Here is a 23,050-nt window from a genome sequence, read left to right on the forward strand (position 1 = left end):
TTGGTCTTTCTCATGGAAATACTTTGCTTATAATGACAATTAACAGCTTCAGCGCTGCAGCCGCCTGTTCAAGAGTGGATCTGGGGGATGAATTCACCCCGCACTTGTTGAATGTGATTAGACAGCAGCAGTGGTCATTGTGTGGGAGATAAGTGCGCGCGGGCTGTGTGCGCGTGATTAATAAATCTGGGCTGCGGACACGGTGTGACCCCACTCGAGACATTCAGTACACAATGGTCACATATCACAAGGGAACAGACTGAGCGGGGGAACACTAGAAAAAACGTTAAAGGGTGACTTGTGTGTTTTTCAATCTGGATCTTATTGTCCCATGTTTTTATGTCTGAGTGATTAATGGGAACAAAACTTTTTAAAAACTGATCCAGAATAAAGTGAGAGGGCTGCAGACAGAAGCTGTGAAAAAGGCTGCAATGTGCCCCTGCAGGGCAGTTGAGTACCATCAATTTATGTCTGCTAAAAGTGCTTGTTTTTGCCACTGACCAGCTCAGATCATTGTGTTAAGTGTCTGACAACATTATGGAAAGGATCCCTACAGAGATAGACCTTTTCTTAAAGAGTAAGATCTTTTTTGTTGAGCCAGAAACAGCCCCAACATCTATAGTCAAACCCACTAGACTCCTCTTAAATAAACAGTAATTTTATCATCAGAAAACACACTCTATTCATCCCCCCCCCCACAATCTGTTTTTTGAAATTTCCTAAATAGAGCAGATAGAAAACAAATTAATATATATAAGACAAATACTACAAACCAAATCAGTACCCAGAACAAGACAAAGAACAAAATACAGTAATAAAATTAAAGTATTAAAATATGTGGAAATGCTTGTATGATGATAAAAATTAACACTAAATACTAAAACATAATATAATGGTTGTTTGTCAGACAATTGCCTGTCACATTTTACAATTTAATGTCTGTAAAATAGATTATCAGTCATTCAGGAATATCTGGAAAGTCTAGTTCTCATACATACTCGAAAAACAGATCCCACATCATGCAAATGTTCCTCAGGGAGCCCCTCATTATGCACCTGATTCTGTCCAGTTTGACAAAATGAATGACCTCCTTTATCCCTTTATCCGTAGAGTGTGAAGGAGGTGTTGGGGACTTCCACTTGAGTAACACCAAACATCTGGCTAGTAAGGTAACCAAGGCTGTAAAAGTTTCCTCATGGGAAGAGAGTGTTACTGTTGGTGGAGTTACACCATCAATGCAATCATAGGTTCAACAGATTTTCCAGTAACCCTTGACAGTGACAGTGAGGAATCCTTTCCATAATGTTGTCAGACATTTAAATTAAATACCTCAACCTGTCAGTGGAAAAAACAAGCACTTATAATGGACATAAAATTGATGGTGCCTGCAGGGATTACACTGAAGCCTGTTTTACCCTCTCACTCAATACTGGACTTCAACTTCAGCACTAAAAGATGGGATAAAAGGACTCAGGTGGGAACCTGATCCACTCATAGCTATCCTTGGAGCGACTTGCACTGTATACTATGCTAGCAAGCACCAAAAATGGCTGTTTCATTTGGAGTGGTGATTGCAAAGAAGGCAATTTATGAGTGTGAAAGATGGACTCTGTTCCCACATATGATTCATGGTTAAATGAAATGGCAAACACACGTTACATCTGGAGAGATGGAGATTCTATAACGAGGATAGCGGTGTTGTGTTTGATAAGATTTGGGACCCTGTACTGAAATTCTTTCAGGGCGAAGACTAATACATAATATTTTTTAGATAAAGCACATTGCTGTGTATATTTCTCCTTTTCTGTATAGTTCATTTTTACTACTACTACTTTGTACTAATCACTCTGTTACATATGATGTGCTGCCTGTTGGCTTTGTTTTTCCTGTTTTTTCTATGCTCTAAAAAAGACCCAGGTTATATATATCTACTAGCATTAATGCCCATATATTTTTATATATTTCTTCTATCCTTATATATAAGAGCAACAGCAATATATCCCAATTTCAATACAGTAACAAAGTGTTAAGAGGGCTTCAGTTACACAAAGCACTTTAATATTCCGCTTAACACAACTTTTATTTTCTGTATTCAAATAAAAATGCTTATCCCCCCCGAATTAAATGAAAGGAGAAATATGTTTTAACAAAAAAAAAAATACAGACCCACAGTCGTACTTTGAAGAAACACAACTGAGCCGTGTGGTTATGTCCCATTTTACACCTGGATTTATTGGTACACATACTATAAAACAGTATTAAAGGAGCTGGATAACAACAGTATTTTCATTGCTTTAAGTTCAACAATACAATATAAATACAAAAACACGCACAGAATGGTTTGTTGACAAGCTACAGTTCAAATAGAAAACAAAGAGGAGATACAGTAGAAACGGAGGAAATCAAATCGGTGACTTGCTCTGCAAAAATAATCGGTTTCTTTTTTTGTTTTCCTTTTCTTTTGACAAACTAGAGAGCCAAAGGTTACATGTAATCACACAACAGAAACATTCAACTAGTGCAAAAAAGCCTCTAACAAACATAATAATCTTAAACTACACATTATATCTAATATATATAATATATATATTCATTTATTTATATATATCTTCATATAAATAACCCCTTAATTTGGCATTTTATCATTCATAAAATAATTTACCATCCTAACAGACACTGAGTGGCACATTTGAAAGCGATGGAATAAAATTTAAAAGCACTTTTTTACTCGTTTATCTCTGCACTAGATATGTGGTGAGAGCTTTATACTGTGTCGTGTGGTGCAGTAAGGGCAGACTGGAAAACAGAGACCAAAAAAAAAAAAAAAAAACAAGAAAAGAACAAACAAGAAAACCCAGTGGTTGATAAATGTCTTTCCCCAACATCCAACAGACCCACTCTTTCCCCTGAGCCCTTGTATGGCAGAACACAATTGGTCAAAAAGTAAATTAAACTACATACATTCCAGTATATACAAGAACATCCCATCTACCCTTTTACGCGTGTTACAGCAGAATAATACAGAAAAACAAATCTTTAAAAAGGCCAAAATACCTCGAGGTGCTTTTATCCCCATCTTTTTGTGTTTTTATATCAATATTATTAATATTATTATTACGACTTCTGGCCGATCTTTGTTAGTGGTGTGCCATGCAGTGTGAATCCCTGGCATGATCATATGAGCATGAGCACCTACAGGATTACTTCCTAGTTGTGCTCAAAGGTCCAGCGTGCAGGATTTAGGGGGATATCGTGGCAGAAATTGAGTAAAATATAACAAGTATGTTTTCTTTAGTGTATAATCACCTGAAAATAAGAACTGTTGTGTTTTCATTACCATAGAATCAGCTGTTTGAATCTACATAGGGAGCGGATCCTTGTCTATGTATATCGCCATGTTGCATTGTCATGTTTCTACAGTAGCCCAGAATGGACAAACCAAACTCAGCTCCAGATAGGGACATTTTTTGTGTTGGCCACTGTAGAGATTGTCAGAGAAACACTGATTTCTAATGTGAACTGTTTGATTCAGTGTTTTACCAGTTTAAATCAGCTGGTCTGTTTGGTTTGGAGCGGAAGAGACCCCTGTGGGTAATTTCGGCTCTGAGTAAAAACTTCCTGAACACTTGGATCTTTTTGCGTTGGCCAGTGTAGTTAGGAGCCCCTCTATGAGTGGAAAAGTGTCAGAGAAACACTCATTTTTTAACGTGCATCTATTTTATTAAGTGTTTTTACTGGTTTAAACCACCAGGGGTCTCATTTACAAACACTGCATACGCCCAAAACGAGGCCTGAAAGAGGTGTACGCCACTTCCCGAGCAAAAGTTTCGATCTTAAAAAACAGACTTGATGGGAGAAACTTTGACCTGTGCTTACAAACATTTTGGAGACAGGATATTGGCGATGCAGATGGTGAAGTTGAAGCCTGATTGTAGCAACTGTCAGATATTTTTTGGCATACACCATTTTTGACTTTTGTTTGTACGTATATTTTTAGTATGGATCCTACGCATTGTTTTATAAATGAGGTCTGTATTGGTCTGTTTGTTTCGGAGAACTCCCAAGAAAAACCTCCTGAACAAGGAATTCTGACCGGGTGAGGTTTCACCTGGTTGCAATCTACAATCCTCACTGCTAAATGCCATTTAATTCCCCCTAAATCTCACACACTATATCCTTAACGTCACACTTCTTTCTCTGCAGTGGCTTTTTGTCCTGCAGTGTCACCAGGGCTGCGGACAGTAGTGCCTCCTCAAGCAATCAGCAGTCCCATAAAAGTAAGAGGGAACCTGTTGAGGGGTAACAGGCGTAGTCTGAAATCCCTGGCGTGGAAAGTGTGTGGCAGCCATGTCACAGGCTTTGTTACAAATCTGTTATAATTATTCAGTCCCCTGACCGAGGGCGAGCAGGGAAATGATGAGGATTACAAGCTGAGGTTGCTTACGTGCAGTCGAGAAGCTATTAAGGGAGCACTTCACTTCAGCAGCGACTGGACGAGACGAGGTGGCTGTGACTTCTGTCAGCCAAAGTTCTTGTCTGATGTTAATGGGCTGGTCAATTAACACAGTGTATTACAGCAGAATGATTGTGCTGCCATGAATGGACTCATTTTGGTACCAGTGTATTACAGATTTGGCACAATTTCACAAGAGTTTCAAGTGCAAAACTCTTTCAAGGAATACTTCACTGCCCAAATGACAGTTTCTATATCAGTGACTCAACCTGTGTTATAATGAGCTCAAGAAGACTGGCATGAGATGATGTCCTCATACGTGTGTTTTGTCCACAACCCAAAGATATTTAGTTAACTGTCTGAAGAAAAAAGAAACAAGAAAATATTCACAATTAAGAAGCTAGAGTCAGAATTTGGACTTTGGTTTTCTTAAAAATGACTCACACAGATTGATTGTAAAATTAGTTGCTAATTATTTTCATCGTGACAACTAATCAATATTGTTGCAGCTCTTCTCCACAGTGAACAAAGAATCCAAAAACTCTTGAAAAATTAAAGTCATGGAAGTCTGTATATAACAACAGCAAAACCATCTAGCTTTTAGATTTGTTCATCAGAGTCATGCAAGTTGTCTTCATAAATTCGGTAACACAACGTGAGTAATTGATATACAAATGATCATTGTGGGGATGAAGTATTCCTTCGATTCAAACACCCATTTAATCCTGCTTAACCCTTTATTAACTGATAGATATCCCCTTTATCATATCGTCACATATTCAATTCAGTGTTGTAACTAATGTCATTGCCTTGGTTTGTAGTGATCCAACAATTTTGTCACTAAAGGCTAAAAAAGCAACCACATTTTAGTTACTATTACCTTGTAATATTTTCACCTATTCTTACTTTGGTGGCCTTCCTGATTGATCATTTTTTTGTACACTTTAAACTTTGAGGGAATCATGTATTCATTTTTTGCATAGTATACATGAACTTGAGCCCAAAATTAGGAGTATGTAATGCTGAGTTTTGCAGGTGTAAACTTATGATGATTGGGCACAGTTGTAAAATTACTTTCAAGTAAAAGTTGAGCACAGCAGTTTCACAATCTCTTGGGTCATTTAAAAAAAAATTGGACTGGGAAATTGGCCGTATTCAAAGTGAGCGTCTGTCCATCGTGATCCCTTTATAGTCTTCAGACTCCAGATAGAAAGCCTTTTTATAGTTGGCTGTAACATTGTTGAACAAAACAAAGTCAGTAATACATTTTTGTGAAGTCACACAACTTGCATTGTAGGTGTAGGTGACACGGAGGTCTGCCACTCCTTCATACAGTGATTTATTTTTTTTTTTTTTAAAATACATTCTTACTGAAATACAGAAAACCTACAGTAGTGCACTGCTACATTTTCCACATTGTTATGATGGCCTATCACATACAAAGTGCTCAGGACAGGACTGGTGTGTAGCGTACAGTGTATTTCACAAAGTTTATTCATTTGTGCTGAAATGACATTAAATCTTAAACATATTCTTCTCTCCTCGTCCACGCTGTTTCTGGAGCAGTTAATCGGGTACCGATTTATTTTTTTTTTTTAAAGAAAGAAAGTAAAATAAAAAGTCAAAAAGGGAACGAATATCCACCTCCCTCCCGTAAGTGAATGTGTCTGTGCATGTGTTGTGTGTGTCCACCAGTAGCTGCAGCTTGTGTTGCCCGTAGGATACAGAGAAGGTGATAGAAAATTTAGACGTACATACGGTGGAGGAGGGGATACGTTTGATTCTGTGTTGCCTCATCTCCTCTTTCTATAAGTGGTTAAACCCCCTGTCAGACAGTGATAAGCACCAATGGCTCAGTGGTATAAAATTAGTGGGTGGGGTAAGGATGCAGAAACTAAGTGGTGGGGAGGGCGACTGTGTTTGTGTGAACAGACATGACGGAGAAGTAAAGACAGTGACGTAGGTGGGTGTTAATGTCTCTGGGTTGTAGAGGGGGTATCCGCGGTGGAGTGTTTCTGCACCTGCATGTGTGTGTATATAAGTGTACGTGTGTGTAGGTGTGTGCTTGTGTCTCGGTCTCAGTCGCTCACACCACCGTGGCAGGTCTGCGGTCCATCTCCTCCTCCAACTTCACCATCTGCTGCATGTCCTTGGCCTTTGAGGAGACAGAAATCACAGTTAGACAGATGCACAGACACGGAAACTAAATCTCACACTCGGCCACATCCACACTAATGTCTGTTCATTTTAAAATGGCATTTTGGAGGGAATATGATTTCCATAGACACAAGAATTTTAGAACCGTTTCAGAAATAACCTCCATCTATACTAGCGCTCTAGAAAACGCAAATCATGACCGTTCACATACACTGGGAAAGTGCTGTCACGATACTGGAAGCTCGAACTGGAAGCTCGAACTTGGATTGGATATTTAATACCAATTTTGACACGATAGGACATTGGACATAAAATTCAATTTTTTATTAAAAATAAATATAACAAGGCAATAACATAATGACAACTTTTTTTTCCAGTTAGTAGCAGAGAACAGCTGAATGATTTCAAGAAAGCGCAGCTGGTACTGGTGCATTGATAATGCAGAAAATGAGTACTGAAAACATTTTAAATATTCAGAACTGATATATAAAGATAACAATAAATCTACTTTTGACAACACTACACTGGGCATGTGTGTACCAGTGAAGACAGAGAGGAGATTGTCTACTCGGTTGGTTGCTTAGTTACAAATAATACTACAGAGACAACGAAAAGTAAGTCCAGAGGTTTCTGTGCTTGTACCAACAATGAGGTACAACTGTTAGTAAAAGTTACACATTAGGAAAAGACAGTCAAGGCAGCAGAGAACGTATTAGGAGGTGTTGCAAAGCAAGTGGGGTGACATATTAGAGAGGTACTGGGAGCATTATCAGTCGCCGTTGGAAGCAAATGGTGATGGAAATGAGGACCCACCATGGTGTCTTAGTGTTGTAGTTGTTGCTACTGTTATTGTTGCCATGACTTGATGTTGTGTTGTCTTGCTGTTGTTATTGCTGAAGCCATTGCGTCATGAATATGTTCTATTTTGTAACTGTATTTTTTATATACATTAATAGTGTCTTGGAGCAGAGAAATTATTCTGTTTCCTGCCCAGGGACTACAGATATCAAAATTAGCTTATAGCTAAATCTGGTGCAGCTAAAAAGCTGTGCACTGTCACTGTTTTTAAAGATACCTCACTGAAGATATGCAGGCGTAGCTATAATGTTTTTTCTTGACATGCCATGAATGATAGGGTTGGAAATTAAGTTTTTTGTCTACCTGCCATTGTGGCAGATGGATTCCAAAATCTACCAGCCACTCAGTAGATTACAACTGTGTTTTTGGCTGGCGAGTGAAGCAAATAGCATATTCTGCCAGCATTTGGCTGGTGGCTGGTGCTAATTTCCAACCCAGGATAAGACCCTATCAGAAAATGAACCTCAGTGTCTGTGTCATCGTTTTAAAAAATCTGTTTCCCCCTGTCCAGACTAAAACAGAGTCAGCAGCATTTTTAAAGGTCTCCATCTTAGGGCTTCTTAAAATAACTTGGCGTAAACATAGCAATAGTTACATGTTCTGAATGTTACACAAGGGTCAACTTTCATGTCTTTTTTCCACTTGCCCAGTCGGGCAAAATTTTTAGAAATCTACTTGCCCGGAGTAGATTTTTACTTGCCCCTATACAAACTGTTTTATTTATTAGTGGTATTTAATTATTTGTAGCACACTGTTCAATCCATTGTTTGAATTTGGCCACATCCTCTATCAGCACCCGTAAAGAACTCCTGTTTCCAGGATAATTGAAACACTCTCTTGTGCTTCAGCTCGTAAATTTTGTCTTTTCCCAGGCGCCATTTTCTTAAAAGAGCTTGATTGGTACAGAGATGAGAATGAAGCGAAATGGCTCACTCCTTGGCTACTTCTATCATCAGCTCTTGGAAAAACAATGTGTTTTCTTTTATAGCACTTGCCCAATCCGGCCAGTGAGTTGCTAGGTTGACGTGACATTTGATTTGCCCCAGGCGATCGGGCAGTCCTTTTGTTGAGTCATGGTATGTCATTAGTTTATTTCACCTGTTTATGTAGTTTCTATTATCTGTTCATCAGTAAGAGACACATTGGTTTCTACCTTGGTAATAATCCTCTCTGTTGGGTGCATTTCCTTGCACGCTGTTGCAGGTAATTCAAACCACATGCTTTGTAGGAGTGTTGTGTAATGGTCGCCACAAAATGTCTGCAGTGGGACACTGTCACATACTATGAAAGCAAATGATTATGAGCTGGAGTGAAAGCACAGTGGGGCAGGTTGGGAGCTGGCTGTTTTTGCTTAGTAATAGCTGGTGAGTCATGGTGATAAATGACTCAAGCTGCTCGTTGGCACTGCTGACACCCCGAGAGCTGCAGACTACAAATGTGGGAATGGGATTTTACAATACAAAGAAAATGAATCACTTTCTTTCTTGTGTCTTTTTGTTTTTTAATTTTAAATCTTGCAGTCTCTTCAAAGGCAGACCTGTCATGTACTATTTCCCTGCTTTAATCAGTGGTGAGTCACTTCAAGAGTGCTCATTGCAGTAGTCAATTAAAAGGAAGGAAAATACAGATTTTAAAGGAATACTTCACCCACAAAGTTATTGTTTGTAAATCAGTTACTCATCCTGTGTTACATTCAATTAGTTTGCATGCCTCCATGGTGAATGAAGAATCCAAAAACTGAGAGAAATTTTTGATAAATTGGAGTAAAAGGGAGCGGCGTTTAACTAAAGCAAAAATATATCAAAACTTGTGCAGTATAATCAAAGTCTCAATTATCCAGTTGTTTACTCAGTACCTTACAAACACATGCATTTTAGCTGAAACCTTAAAACTAGACTAAAAATGAACCTTATCTATGCTCTCTCTTCAAAGCCAGACTCCACTGACAAAAACAGCAATTTTACCTGGCTGAATACGGGAGCTGCTTGTCTACCGCTGCCTTTATTGGTTGTTTGTGTTATTGTGTGACTTTGGTGTTTAAAAGAGATAGCTTAGACAGAAGTCGCACAATAAAACAAACCCATCAAGGCAGCGGTAGATCAGCAGCTTCTGTGTTCAGCGAGGTAAAATTACTGTTTTTGTCAATGGAGTCTGGCTGTTAGGAGAGCAGCGATAAGTTTCACTTTCGGTTCAGTTCCCTGTCGGTAAGGGCTGTCTGTTTGTGAAGTGCTGAGCATACAACTCAATTAATGAAACGTACACTGCTTGAGTTGTGTATGAGTTTGTAAATGGGTGATTGGATATAGTTTTCTACCCGCTTTAACTCCAAAAACATGAAGAAATTTCTCAGTTTTCAGATTCTTCCTTCATTAAGGAGGCATGCAAGAAAAGCTCTCCACAAACTCAGTGCAACACAGTTTGAGTAACTGATATACATATGGTCATTTTGTGTGTGTGAAGTATACCTTAAACAGTCTCAGCAGCAAATTGAGGCAATAAAATATGAGTAATGTACAGAGAGGTAGAAGGGAGAGAGATGGAAGGAAACATGATGACAAAGTGATGCACTGACAGAAAGGTGGAATCAGAGGTAGAGTTGAGTGAGATGGAGATGCCTACCTTGAACCTGTTTGTTTGCATGGTGTGATTTCAAAAGCTGTGCCGGAAGAAGCAAATCATATTAAAAACAAATGAATATGTGCATACATGTAAGACATGTACAGGTAACAGAGTGTGACTGATGGCAAAATAAAATGATAGATGGAGATATGAGACCTTCATATGCAAAGTGAACTATACTTTGTAGTGTGCACGTATTATATATAGGGTAGAGAGGTGCAGTTCAGCCAGGTGGCACACCGAAGAAACACTGAGACTGTGATTCTTTAAGATGGACTTTGTGTTTATTTTGTGGGATGAACATGGGTGTTTGTCTGAAGGGTCTCTTGAGGCAGCTATGTGGAACACTTCCTGTAAAACTAATTACAGTTTACATCACAGATGACAGAAACTGCAGCCATTACAGTATCTAGGGAAGAAATCAGCCAGAGAGCTGCACTGGTCCCCCGTCTTGAGTTTCATTTACACTTAAAAAGCCAGTGAAGCACAAAGGACCATAAACTGAGAGAGGTTCAGGTGTCTGCATGAAGTGGGGCTAATAAATGCTGTGGTTGGACAGCAGGCAGCTGATGGCAGACATGCAAGTTATCTTGAGTAATCGTTTTTGGTAGTCGCACGTTGCCTGTAGGGTTCAGTTTTTGTTATTTAGTGTCGTACCTGCTCATTGAACTTCTCCAGTTTCTCCAACTGTTCTCTCTGGTTTTTCTCTAGCTGCTCCATCTCCTTCTGATGCTTCATGGCCAGCTGCAGACACACCAGGGACAAAATATTATAATGATGTAGTCACTGTTTCGTAAGTAAGCAATTAATTATTTGAACATTGAGTCTCAGACAATGACTAACGACTGGGCCATACCGCCGGCCTGAGCAGAGTATGTGCATTGTAGAACCTTTGGGGTTTTATTTCAGCGCCCATGTTAACAGGTTAGAGAAGCCGCACTGCTTATCTACGGATTCTGAGTCTTTTCCATGCAACTTGCTGCTTCTCAGCATAACTAGAGAGTGAAATGATCTGTTGATAGTCATATTGACATCATACCGGTAACTTCCATATCTGCAGTATATGTCCCAGACATGAAACTTCCTGTTTCTGTTCCAAATTAAAAGCCATATAGTGCTTCTGTAGACAGAATTCCAATGACACAAGGCTTTTATTGTAAAATATTTGTAGGACTGTGTTGTGGAAACTGTTGTGACTTACACAGCTCCATATAGGTCTGTGTGGACACCAGGGCTGCAACTTATGATTATGTTCACCATCAATTAATCTGTCAATTGTTTTCTTAATTAAATGATGATTTGTTTTGTCTATAAAAAGTAAAAAATGCTTAAAAATGTCAATCCGTTTTTCCCAAAGCCCAAAATCATGTCCTCAAATGTCTTTTTTTTGTCCATAACCTAAAGATAATCAGTTTACACAGAGGAGTAAAGAAACCAGAAAATATTCACATTTTAAGAAGCTGGAATCAGACAATTTGGACTGTTTTTTCTGAAAATTCACTCGTATTTGTTTTAGTAAATTTGCTGTATTGTTTTCACCTATATTGTATTTGTCGTACTGATCTCCACACACATTCTGTAAGCCGCTAAGTTCACTACAGAACAGGTTGTGTCACACAGAAAGCAGAATGTTTTTTTTTACAAAGTAGAAACATTTCCTTGTATTTATACTGTAAAATTAAATAAAAATCCTGTAGTAGCAGTTGATACTCAGATATTCGTATAGTGTTAATCCAGTGTGTAGTGAACTGGGAGAATCCCTGGTGTCTTTTTTTAGGTAACAAAATATTTAAACAAGTAAACAGTAAACAACCCACCCTCTTCCTCTCATCCAGGAACTTCTTGGTGTTGCTGCTGTTTAACTCTCGCACTCTCCTGAATAGCACAAAGGGCAGAACCATGGCGTTACAATTCTAACGTAACAATCCAACAGCTGAATGATGACATGATAACAGATGGATGCAGTGTGTGTGTGTGACCCACCTCTCTCTCTCTGCCTTGTTTTTTATGGACTTATCCTGGCTGATGGCTTTACTGTTTTCCATGGACATCTTGGCCTGGTTGGCCCGCATCTCTTTGCTCTGCCTAAAATTGTGTACCACAAGAAAACTTTGTCACAATCAGCATTTACAGTGACACTAACACTCAAAGCTGCAAGCGACAGTTAGGCGACTGGAGTTTCATTTTAGTGATCCACAGGGTTGCTGCCCTGTGGATCTGAGCACCTGCAGTAAATGAGTGTACACACGTGCATCTCTATGTGCATGTGTGTATGGACGTGTGTGTTTGAGCCTCTCACCGTTCATGGATGAGTTTGAGCTGCATGGTCTGCTGCTCCTGGACGGTGGCCAGGAGTTTCTTGAGGTGTTCGCACTGCTGTGTGACGTGGCTGTCCTTCATCTCCTGCTCCTCGCTGCTGTGACTACTGATCAGCTCCGACCACTCTTTAGTGTGCTGCGCTGTAATGTCCTTTACCTACACACACACAAACCTCAATCAGTTATACACAGCTGAGGCTCTTGTCATCCTCACAGCTATTAACTTTGTGTAAAGAGTGTTGGCTTAGGGTAATAAGTTTTGTGTTACCTTGACTTTGTGATCGGCGATCAGTGTTTGGATCTTATCCTCTGTCTCCTTCTTAAGCTCTTGGCAGTTGTTTTCCCTGTGAGCAAACCACACATGTAAGTGATGATTTTAGACCATCCCAGTCAAATTCTGTGGGATTTCAGTTTCAAGAGGCCTTACTGACCAAACTGAGTGTCCTTTAGGTTTTCCAAAAGCTTGTGTAAAAGTTCTGCCTTTGGAGTTCTAATTTTTTATCTGATATTGTAGTAAAAATCTATTATTATTATTATTATTATTATTATTATTATGTTTAAGATTTAAGGTTTTGATTTACCAAAATTGGCTATTTGAAAAGCATATTACACCAACTGGCTCAAACATCAACAGACCTGTAGTCTGGTTCACAGGATGTAGTCTGTTGGTATAAAGCCTGCCATTGGCCACCTATTTCAGACAGAAATACGTTTCCAAAATTTTAGTTGCTACGTGAAAGTAGTCTCACATAGCCAAACCTATTTCCACTCTTTGTTATAGCGCTGTCGGAAAAACAACCACCACCAAGCTAGTGACCTACATGCTAAAACATCTTTTAATGTTTTATGTTGTGTTTACTGTTGTAAGGATTTAGACATTGCCAGGGCTCACCTCCCTACATGCAAATGTTTCACCAAAATAAGTTCCCTCGTAACGCTGTTTTGCAAGGGGCTGCATCCTGGGCTTAAGGCGACCCAAGACGGTTGTGATTGGTTTTAAGAAGCAAACTACCCACAGCGACCAAGAGGTCTGGCTGAAGTTAAATTTAAGACTTTTTAAGAGCTTTTAATACTACTTCACATGAAATATAAGACCAAACTTGCAATGGAAATACACACCAAAAGCAAAAATATGGTCTTTCCAAATAAACACATTGATGTCACTTCAAAATGAACAGTAAAAAATGACCCTGACAATACTTTCTGTGTTTACAGCTCTGCATGTGCAATTCCACCGCCCTGATCCCCATTTTACATTTAAAACTCCTTTGTCATACAGCGCTGTTTGCTTTGTAAACATTTCCAGGCTCTGGCTTTAACCACCATGAGTAATTGCTGTTTGTCCTTTAAGCTATTCATCTGTGCACTTGCATTTTCCCCATTAATGACTCATGGTGTGATCGAAGTGTGCCGAGGGGGCAAACATAGGGGCACTGCGCACATATAGGTGTTGTGTCGAAGTGTGGTATCCCGTCGTGTGGTGTTTCCCACCTGTTAAAATTATGTGTCCCATGGCACCAATGCAAAAAATTACATCGGTGATGTGACTGACAAACATTTAAGATCCATTCAATCTGAATTGAAGACGATTTAATACTTTTTAAGGCCTTTTATTGGTAAATGTGTATTTAAGAATTAGTAAACACAGTAAACCTGGCCAATGCAGTAATGTTAGTACATGCATACATTTTAGATTTTTCCCTCTCACAAAATGTTGAACATGTTAGTTTCTCTGTTTTCAAATTACCCTCGTTTCTTGATGGCTTTCTCTAGTAGTTTCTCCAGAGTTGTCTTCTCTTTATCATGCTGAGACACCATCTTGTCCACCTGGGAGCAGTGGGCTTTCTGCATTGTATTCTGATCCTATTGAGAAAAAAAACACGTATCACTTAAGTATTTATCCATGCTGTGGGACTGCAGTTGTGACCTGTACCGAGACTGTATTAAGCATAAGACAGATATCAAAGCAAAACAGGCAGCTGCAATATGAAACAGTGATTACTATTTGAAAAGCATAATATGTTGTCGCCTACATCATGTAATCAGCCAGCAGTCGTCTTCATTCTGTCAGCAGATGGTACTTTAATACATGCGTTACAAGAATAGGACTTAATAATATGATAATTAATCAGCCTCTATGAATGAGCCAGCACCCACCACTGTCTCTATGGAGCTCCAGTCAAAGGAAAAGCTACTTTAGCAAGTCTAATTTCTTACGCAACGTTAGTGATGTGGCTGCATTTACGTCTGAGTGTAACGTTGGTGTGTATGCATGTGTGTGCAGGTGATGAAGCAGCAGTCAGTGGAAGATAAAAGCTTGAGCCGGCCCTCCACCTCGCCTCCTCACTGTCCGTCTGAGCATCAATGACTGTCCAGGACAAGCAGCAGCCTCTTTGCATCACCAACAGACAGGTCGGCACTAAAACAATCACCCACCTTTGAGTGTTTCTTCTTTAAAGTGTTGAGCTCCTTCTGTTGCTTTTTAATCAGTTTAAGGTACGTCTGCAGGGGGAGAGGAGAGCAGGTATTGATTTCATGCAGGAGGTTAAGTTAAGAAAAGACTTTGAGCATAATAGCTTTATCAAGAAAAGACAAGATAATTACATACAATTAGTAGAAGGTTCTTAGAAATAGTGCAGCATTAGGTGCTTGTAATTACTTAAAGTTAGCTATCATAACTGCTTAGTTTTACTATTAAGTCATATTAACACTATTGTGGTATTAAAGTGAGGTCACATTACACCTCGGTCCTACTAATCTTCACCCTATAAAAAACCCTAAGAAGTATTTATAGTTCAATTAGTAACTTTGCAGCCTGTACGTGCTAGATGATACCGTCTTGTACTTAAAGGGATACTTCACCCACAAATGATCATTAAGTAGGGGTGTAATACACCAGTTTCATAATGATATGATATTATATCGATACTTTGGACAACATTACGATATTTTCCGATATTACAAAGTCTGCCACGATACGATTAAGTTGTCTGCGATCGATATTAGGCGATATTATTTGGCCACTGTTGGTTTAAGTCACTGCATCTCCTGACCGAACAGTAAAATTGAGTTTCAGCCTACATGCATGTTTATCAGCCAAACATTGTTAAAACAGAGCAGCTAATGTTGCTAAAGCAAGAAGCTAGCAGAGTGAGACGTTATGTCGTGTTTTATCCCCTAACATCATCATCTACATATAGCATGTGCTCTGTCTGTTGCCCTGTATTTTCTCTGAAATCCAAAATAATTCCACTCTGCTGATTTATTCCAGAGTAAATAATGTTATCTTCATCGTTTTTCTCTCAGCTGCCTGCCATCTGCCTGCTGCTGTCTGATAGTGACAGACTTTCAAATTAAAAGCCTATCCTAAAGATGACGATATGGATCAATGTTTTCACTTTGCATCCATGTGACTGGATCATTACACCCCTAATATCAAGTACTAGGGGTGTAATGATCCATCGATTTGCATCAATATATCAATTTGATGATCATTGATGAAAAGTGAAAACATTAATGCATGAAGGCTGAAATTCAATCGAGCTGTTCTGTTGAGAGATAGTGACTTAAACCAATGGTAAGTAAGAAAAATAATAACATTACATGAAATCTGTTACGTTATGAGTAGAGGGAAAAAGTCCGCTGGCTGCTTTATGCAGTGTAAACATGCTTAAGCTAATAATGTGTCACTAGCAAAAAAAACAGCTGTTTTGTCTCTAAATCTTGACGGTTATACTGAGCTGAATTTGATACTGAATTTGAGTTGACATTGTTAAACAATGTTAATCTGTGTTTTATGGCTGTTGGGAGAAGTTTACCTTCAGGGTTTTAAGACAGACAGACATGAAGTTTAATGAAAAAGATGATGGTTTGGGTTAAAAGAAAAGGGCCCTTCCAGAAACGTCTCTGGCAAAAAGCCCGAAGGTTAACTTATCCTATGTGCTATTTTACGTAAGTTAGTGAAGCCAGTTTAAAGTAAACTTTACTGCACTTATTATTTATGTATTGTATTTGTCTTTTATGGCCAAAAGCAAGAAAAGAAAGGGATGGCAACTTCTTCTGTAACAGACTGTGTTAAATGGGCAGTTAATATCATTTCATATCAATCACAGGCCCCTAAATCACACCAAATCAAAATAATATCCCATCGTGATGAAACTGGTGATTTACACCCCTATCAAGTACTCACCTTGTGTTACATTGAATTCGTTAAGCAAACTTTGTTTTTCTCGCATGCCTCTATGGTAAACAACGAATCCAACAACTGAGAAAATTCTTGATGAATTGGAGTAGAGGGGCGACGGCATTTAACAACAGCAAAACTATATCAAAACAGCTGTTTACAAACTCACACAACTCCTGAAATATAATCCAAGTATCATTTATCTAGTCACATGTGGAAGTACCATGTAGGGATGTCAATGTTAACTGCAGAGAATTTCTTTTAACCAGTTACACATGCCTGTCTACAGGTTAATTTTACTCAATTTTACTTTTGCTCTTCAGTTTACTGCACTGCGCACCACTTGGGTCTGGTGGGAGTGAGCTAGCGGCGCCGTTCATTGGGCGATTACAGGTAGATACGCCAACCTGACCCAACAGCGTTTCTGAGAAAACATTGTGCCCATCCTCCGGTTATATTTTGAGCCACAAACTCCCTTTAGCATTGTAAGCACCATTAGAGGCCTCTTACTCACTGGAGCGACCTGGGGGAGATCGAGGGTGGCCACCGTGCTTCAACAGAAAAACAGTCCACCACTGGGATGTCATTACCAGCAGTACTTGTGAATGAACGGCGCAGCTAGCTGCCTCTCACCTTACACAGCTGGTGTGCATTGCAGAGTAGCTCACTAGCTCACAGTGGAGGTCATGGGGTGGGCAGTGGGCACTATGTTTACACGTTAATGCAGCTAGCAAACAGGAAATAAAATAAAAAGGCATGACATTCACCACTAAATGGACAGTGCTTTGAAATGCAGTGCTAAAGCTCACAAGTCAATGGAGAGCTGAAAAGCCTCTTGTATTTCACAACATATTGGAATTTTTTCTTAAAAGTTAATCAGTTAGTCACTGGTTAATGGGTTATCAGGGTGATCAAAAGTAAAACTAATTGAAACTGACATAGCTATGAGTAAGTATATGACTAGATAAATGATACTGGGATTATATGGCACGAGTTGTGTGAGAGTTAGTTCACAGTGGTGACATACAAAACACAAAAGTTTCTTCACGAATTTAAGGTAACACAGGGTGAGTATTTGATTTAAAAACAATCAATTTGTGGGTGAAGTATTCCTTTCAGTAATTATAAGCAATTACCTCTTGAACTAACAGTTGCTGCAATATTACGTATTCTGTAACTCTGTACAGTACAGTATGCGTCACAGACTGAGCTGTTATGTTGAGAGTAAGGAGTTCAGTCACTAACCTTCATTTGTTTTAAGTCTTCAATGCTGACATTAGGCACGAGTGCAGTATCTGAAACGGCAGAGAACAGTTACGTTCATGTCAACACAGTGTACATACAGTATACATGTTTTAGTGTCAGTACATACCTTTCTTGGTTTCTGCTGTGTTGTTTTGGGCGGAGTTGGAGGTCTGAGCCATGTCTGAGCTGGCCTGCGGTGTCACACTGGCCTTCACAGTGTCTCCTTTACCCTTTCCCTTCTTGTCATTCTTTGAGCTTCCACTTGGAACATCTGCTATGTCGTTCTATGAAAAAGAAATGATACATTTAGATGGCAAATGACAATCTTTTTATTGTATAGATGCAGTTTTATCTAAGTACAGAGTATGTGAGTTAACCCTGGACGTATCCAGTCAGTCAGGTACAGTTTGAGGTGTGTGTGTGTTGTCTGTGTACCGTGTCGATCCCCAACGCCTTCATCTGGTCAGCTCTTTTTTCTGCTATGGTCAAGAACTTCTTTGGGTCCGATAGGGCATCCACAATTGCTGAAATGGATAGAACAATTTATTATAGAACAGAGAAAAGATTCATTGATAAATTGGTGGTTTGAAGGGTTGTTCGCCGTTTGTATAATGTCCAAACATCCCTTATGTAGCACTCTAAATTACTTTTATTTCAAGCTGACAAATTTGAGGTGAGATGTCTCCAGTATAATGGAACTAGATGGCGCTCAAAGCATCAAGAAATCCATCTGCAAAACTCAACATCAATGTCTCTTTGCAGAAATCATGACTCAGTTGCTCCAGATAATCCACAGACCTTGTTGGGAGCAGTTTCGTGTAGGAACTATTTTCTTTCAGCCAAACTACACCCCTGTCACTTTGCACAAGGAAGCATTCATGGACCAAAAGGTCGTGCTTTTAACAGCACAACATGATGTAAACATTTATGGCATCATCCTCGCCTGAGCGCGCAGTAGATGCACACTTCCCTCTGCGCAAAGTGATACAGTTGGTGGGTGTAGTTCAGCAGAAAGAAAATAGTTCCTACATGAAACTGCTCGCAACAAGGTCTGTGGATTATCTTGAGTAACCACATCATGATTTTTATAAAGAGACATTACTGATGAGTTTTTAAATGCATTGTTTTGGCGCTGCAAGCCCACTTAGTTAAATTAGATTGGAGGGAAGGCAGACATCTCTACGGCTGATATCTCCAACGCTCGGCAACTCACACCAGACCAATCTAGATTGATAAATAGCACTACAAGTAAGAGGAAAAATGAACCGTCCCTTTTATAATTAAGGCAATCTGAGATAATTCTCTTTAAGGAGCCATCTCTGAAGTAGTCAAAACAACATTTCTTTTGACTGTAACCAAAATGTTAAGGCAGTAAATAAAGTGTTAGCATTTATGAGAGCAGAGTGAGATTAAATCTATCCTGCTCTTGCATGATTAATTACTGCCTCATTCTGCTGAGAGTCAAGACTGGGGTAAGATCTGTCTTGCTCAAACAGTTTCTTAAGGAAAGGATTTTATATGTCTGAGCTCCTCGTACAGTGCTGTGTGTCTGTCTGGGAAGTGATTCTGGCAGCAGATCTTACAGAAAGCAGCTAATGGTTACAGTAATGGTTCCTCAGCGCAGGCCCCTTGGCTTTATTTAATGACAACTCCAATTGTCCTGCTCATTTGTATGCTTCTGCCTGTTTTAAACTGTCTATTACTGCAGACTCACTGTCATCATCATTTGCACCATGCCATTACTGAGTACCAACCCAAGGCAGAGAGTCAGTGAGCGGCAGACAGTCGCCTCACTTTCCTTTTTTTCTCTCCTCCCTACAGGCTACAGAAACAACTTTAATATCAGCCATGAATAAACGCAGCAGTAAAACAAAGTATGTGTGAAACAAACTCGTAATTCTGACAAACATAAAGTAACACACATAAAGTTTTTTTTAATTGATGTGTGTGTGTGTGTGTGCGTGTGTTTCTGCTCTCACCTCCGAAGCCGTCGGGCACGTAGGTCTTGAGGATGATTTGGCAGAAGATGGTGGGCAACGACAGGGGCTTGTTGCCCTCGTTCCTCAGTGAGATGTGACGGTAGCCAGCCTGCAGGCCGTCCAGAGGCAGGATGCGCTGGCCAATCAGCTTGTTGTTGTCGTCGTAGACGGCGATGCGCAGTACCGCCAGATCCGGTAAGATCACCTAGGAGGGAGGGACGAGGGGAAGTGGAGGGTGGGACGGAGAAGGAGCCAGAATAAAGTTAAAAAAAGATGTGTTGAGGAACAAGGGAGGCAAAGGCATGTGAGGACAGAAAGTGAGGCAGAAAATAAAAGTCACAGGAGTCGGTCATCAGCCCTGTGGAACTGTGGGAAGTCTGCTTAACTCATTCTGGGTTGGAATTAAGCTAACAACTATTTTGCAAGCGTTGCAGTAAAACAGGGTCTGTTTTAAAGCACAAACAGCATCATTAAAGGGGAAGGTCAAGGATGAAACTGCAGGGGACACTATCAGGGGACGGTCACAGTGTGATACAGGGAAAAGGCATAATAGCGCAGTAACACAGCATATCTGACTGCTGACAAGGCCATCACCTACACGCGCATACACGCACACACACACACACACACACACAGAGTGAAGTAAATCTTGTAATATGTATGTGTGTGTAACTTGTGTCTGTGGATGAGCTTGTGTGCACACCCTTGAAAAAAAAACAAAAAAACAGAGCGAGAGTCTTAACCAGCCTTGTGTGTGTGTGGAGATAAGTGAACGGAGAGAGGAGGATGATTAATACCTAGACGATGAGGAAGGTAAGAGATAAGGACAAAGAATACTCCCTGGAGATGAATGAGCGGAAGCGCCCGCTTGTGTGTATGCTTACGCAAATGTAGCCTGATGTACTGTACGCGAGGGGCGCTGGTGTGTGTTGTTCGCTCTGAGTCATCTTGACAGTGCTGTGTATGCATGCAAAAGGTGTGGCAGTATTTGAGGGCATTTGTGTGTGTGTTGGTGTGTGTAGACATGAGAAATGAGTCTTGCCAGCAGCTCTGCCTGTGATGCCCCTCTGATAGCACTGTGTAAGTTTATACGTGTGTGTGTGTGTGAGTGAGTGAGAGAGCAGAGCAGCACTGCGGCAGGCTGTGATTGATGGTGTGTGTTAGGAAGCTGGAGTCACAGTCATGGCTGAGAGACTCCTCATTCTGCTGAGAGCAGCACTATTACACACACACGTTTCTCTCCCCCTCTTTTGCTCTTTATATCTCTAATCTCTCCTTCATCCCTCTGTTTGTTTATGTTGTTCCTTTCTTCTCGCTGTCCTTTGATTCTTCCCCTTTCTTCCTCAGCGAACCAAAGAAGGCAAACTAGAAGCCTGGATCTTCCTCCTCTTCTTCCCCTCTCTACGCTTTGGTTTGTGATACTTTTGCAGATGACCACATTTGCAAGAGTATCACAAACCATTCCCTCTATTTGTCTTTTCTACATTTTAACATTACTTTTCCGTCTTGCCCTCCTCTCTTATCTTTACTCTTGCTTGTACTGCCATCTTATTTGTCTTTTCCTTCCCCAGAATGAGCAGCTCCTGTCGTCACTGAGACCTTTCTTCCAATCCAAATCCTCTCCTTCTCCTTTACCTCCCTGTACTCAAGTATCACAGCTCTCATCACGATGCAGACGGCATTCATGCAGCACATTCATTTTACCTCACTGTATCTCCACCTCCTCCTCACCCAAGACTCCCCCTTTTCCCACCCTTCTCGCTACCTTTCTGAAGACGAAGGGCTCCTCATTGTAGGCTGGGTTCAGTCCGTTGTTCATCACCATGCGTGTGCGGAACTCCTTGCGGATGGTGTCTGTCGGCAGACCGTACATGTCGACCTCAACGTACGTGCCGATTTTCTTGTCTGACAGGAACTGTCCAGAGAACACCTGAAGAAGAACGGAGGGCAGCGTTAGGAATCTTATTTAATTAGTCATTATTCATTTTCAAATGTCCCTTACGCAGCACTCCAAACTACATTTCCTCTTACCTGTAATGCAATTTATCAATTTATCATTTATGTAATGCAATTGGTGTGAGTCGCTGAGTGTTGGAGATATCAGCCGTATAGATGTCTGCCTTCTCTCCAGGATAATGAAACTAGATGGCACTCAGCTTGTTGCTTAAAAAATATACATTTAAGAAACTAATGAAACTTCTCACAACAAGGTCTGTGGATTATCTTGAGTAACCAGGTCATGATTTCTGGAAAGAGACATTGATGTTGAGTTTTTTTAAACGTATGTTTTAAAAGCAACAAGTTGAGTGCCCTCTAGTTTCATTATACTAGACTGATAAATAGTACTACAGGTAAGAGGAAATATCTCTTAACTTCAAGTATGTCAGCTTGAAATAAAAGTCGTCTGGAGTGCTGCATAAACAAAAATGAACCTATTATACGAACCACCAATTAATCAATGAAACTTTTCTTTTCATTGTTCTATAATAAATTGTTTTGTGTGTTTCAACAATTGTGGATGCCCTATCGGACCCAAAGAAGTTCTTGACCATAGCAGAAAAAAGAGCTGACCAGATGAAGGCGTTGGGGATCGACACTTGGCAACTCACACCAGAACAATCTAGACTGACGAACAGCACTACAGGTAAGAGGAAAAATGTGTGTTTTTTCATTTTGGGGCGACGTAAAGATATGTGTAATAAGACAACAAAGATAACTAACTGCCTCCTTGAGGGTGTACCATGAAGCAAGTTCAACAGAGCCAGACTTTTTTTTAGGCTGAGCTGACTCAACAAACCACTAAGTCCCAGCCATAGATAAGCTCGGCTTTCACATTCAGGCCATATACACATTACCATGAATTAGTAAAATCACATGTTCAGCACAAATTGATCGATCACATGCCGGTCTTTCCTGTCTTTAAAGAATACTGAGTAAAATGAAAGTATTGCAGTAAAAATCTACACTTTTGCTTCAATTATAGCCAGTGTGAAATGCTGGCGAAAAATGACTTATTGTGTTAATTCACAAGTTATCATATATTTTTTTATCACTCTGTTCATTTCTAACGTGGCAGCTGCACATACTACAGCTCTAAAACTTCAAACTTGATGTTGCAGATTTAAACATTACACTCAAAAACTGCAATTAGCTGCAACTTACCAGCAGCATAAAACTAATGGCAATCAGGACAAAGCATTAAAACATAATTCAAAGTGGTAACGTTATAGTATGGTTG

At 39.9% G+C, this 23,050-nt stretch overlaps 1 protein-coding gene across 2 annotated transcripts in view; it reads right to left on the reverse strand.

Moving 5' to 3' along the window:
• Positions 1-2,216: 2,216 nt before the first annotated feature.
• LOC125897181 (1-phosphatidylinositol 4,5-bisphosphate phosphodiesterase beta-4-like) overlaps positions 2,217-23,050 on the reverse strand; it is a 146,496-nt gene continuing 125,662 nt past the window's right edge. Inside the window, exons 27-40 of one of the 2 annotated variants that reach the window (XM_049590296.1) lie at positions 21,578-21,742; positions 19,813-20,017; positions 18,269-18,357; positions 17,961-18,117; positions 17,834-17,883; positions 14,842-14,907; positions 14,153-14,268; positions 12,674-12,749; positions 12,387-12,562; positions 12,071-12,172; positions 11,905-11,962; positions 10,745-10,831; positions 10,088-10,124; positions 2,217-6,608 (exon numbers count right to left, since the gene is read on the reverse strand). In XM_049590296.1, the coding sequence (XP_049446253.1) occupies positions 6,532-6,608; positions 10,088-10,124; positions 10,745-10,831; positions 11,905-11,962; positions 12,071-12,172; positions 12,387-12,562; positions 12,674-12,749; positions 14,153-14,268; positions 14,842-14,907; positions 17,834-17,883; positions 17,961-18,117; positions 18,269-18,357; positions 19,813-20,017; positions 21,578-21,742 (1,461 nt within the window). In that variant the 3' untranslated portion in view covers positions 2,217-6,531. The remainder of the gene's footprint in view (positions 6,609-10,087; positions 10,125-10,744; positions 10,832-11,904; positions 11,963-12,070; positions 12,173-12,386; positions 12,563-12,673; positions 12,750-14,152; positions 14,269-14,841; positions 14,908-17,833; positions 17,884-17,960; positions 18,118-18,268; positions 18,358-19,812; positions 20,018-21,577; positions 21,743-23,050) is intronic. The other variant, XM_049590297.1, reaches the window with a different exon arrangement.

This window comes from Epinephelus fuscoguttatus, linkage group LG11 (genome assembly GCF_011397635.1).
Source record: "Epinephelus fuscoguttatus linkage group LG11, E.fuscoguttatus.final_Chr_v1".
Classification (NCBI taxonomy): Eukaryota; Metazoa; Chordata; class Actinopteri; order Perciformes; family Serranidae; genus Epinephelus; species Epinephelus fuscoguttatus.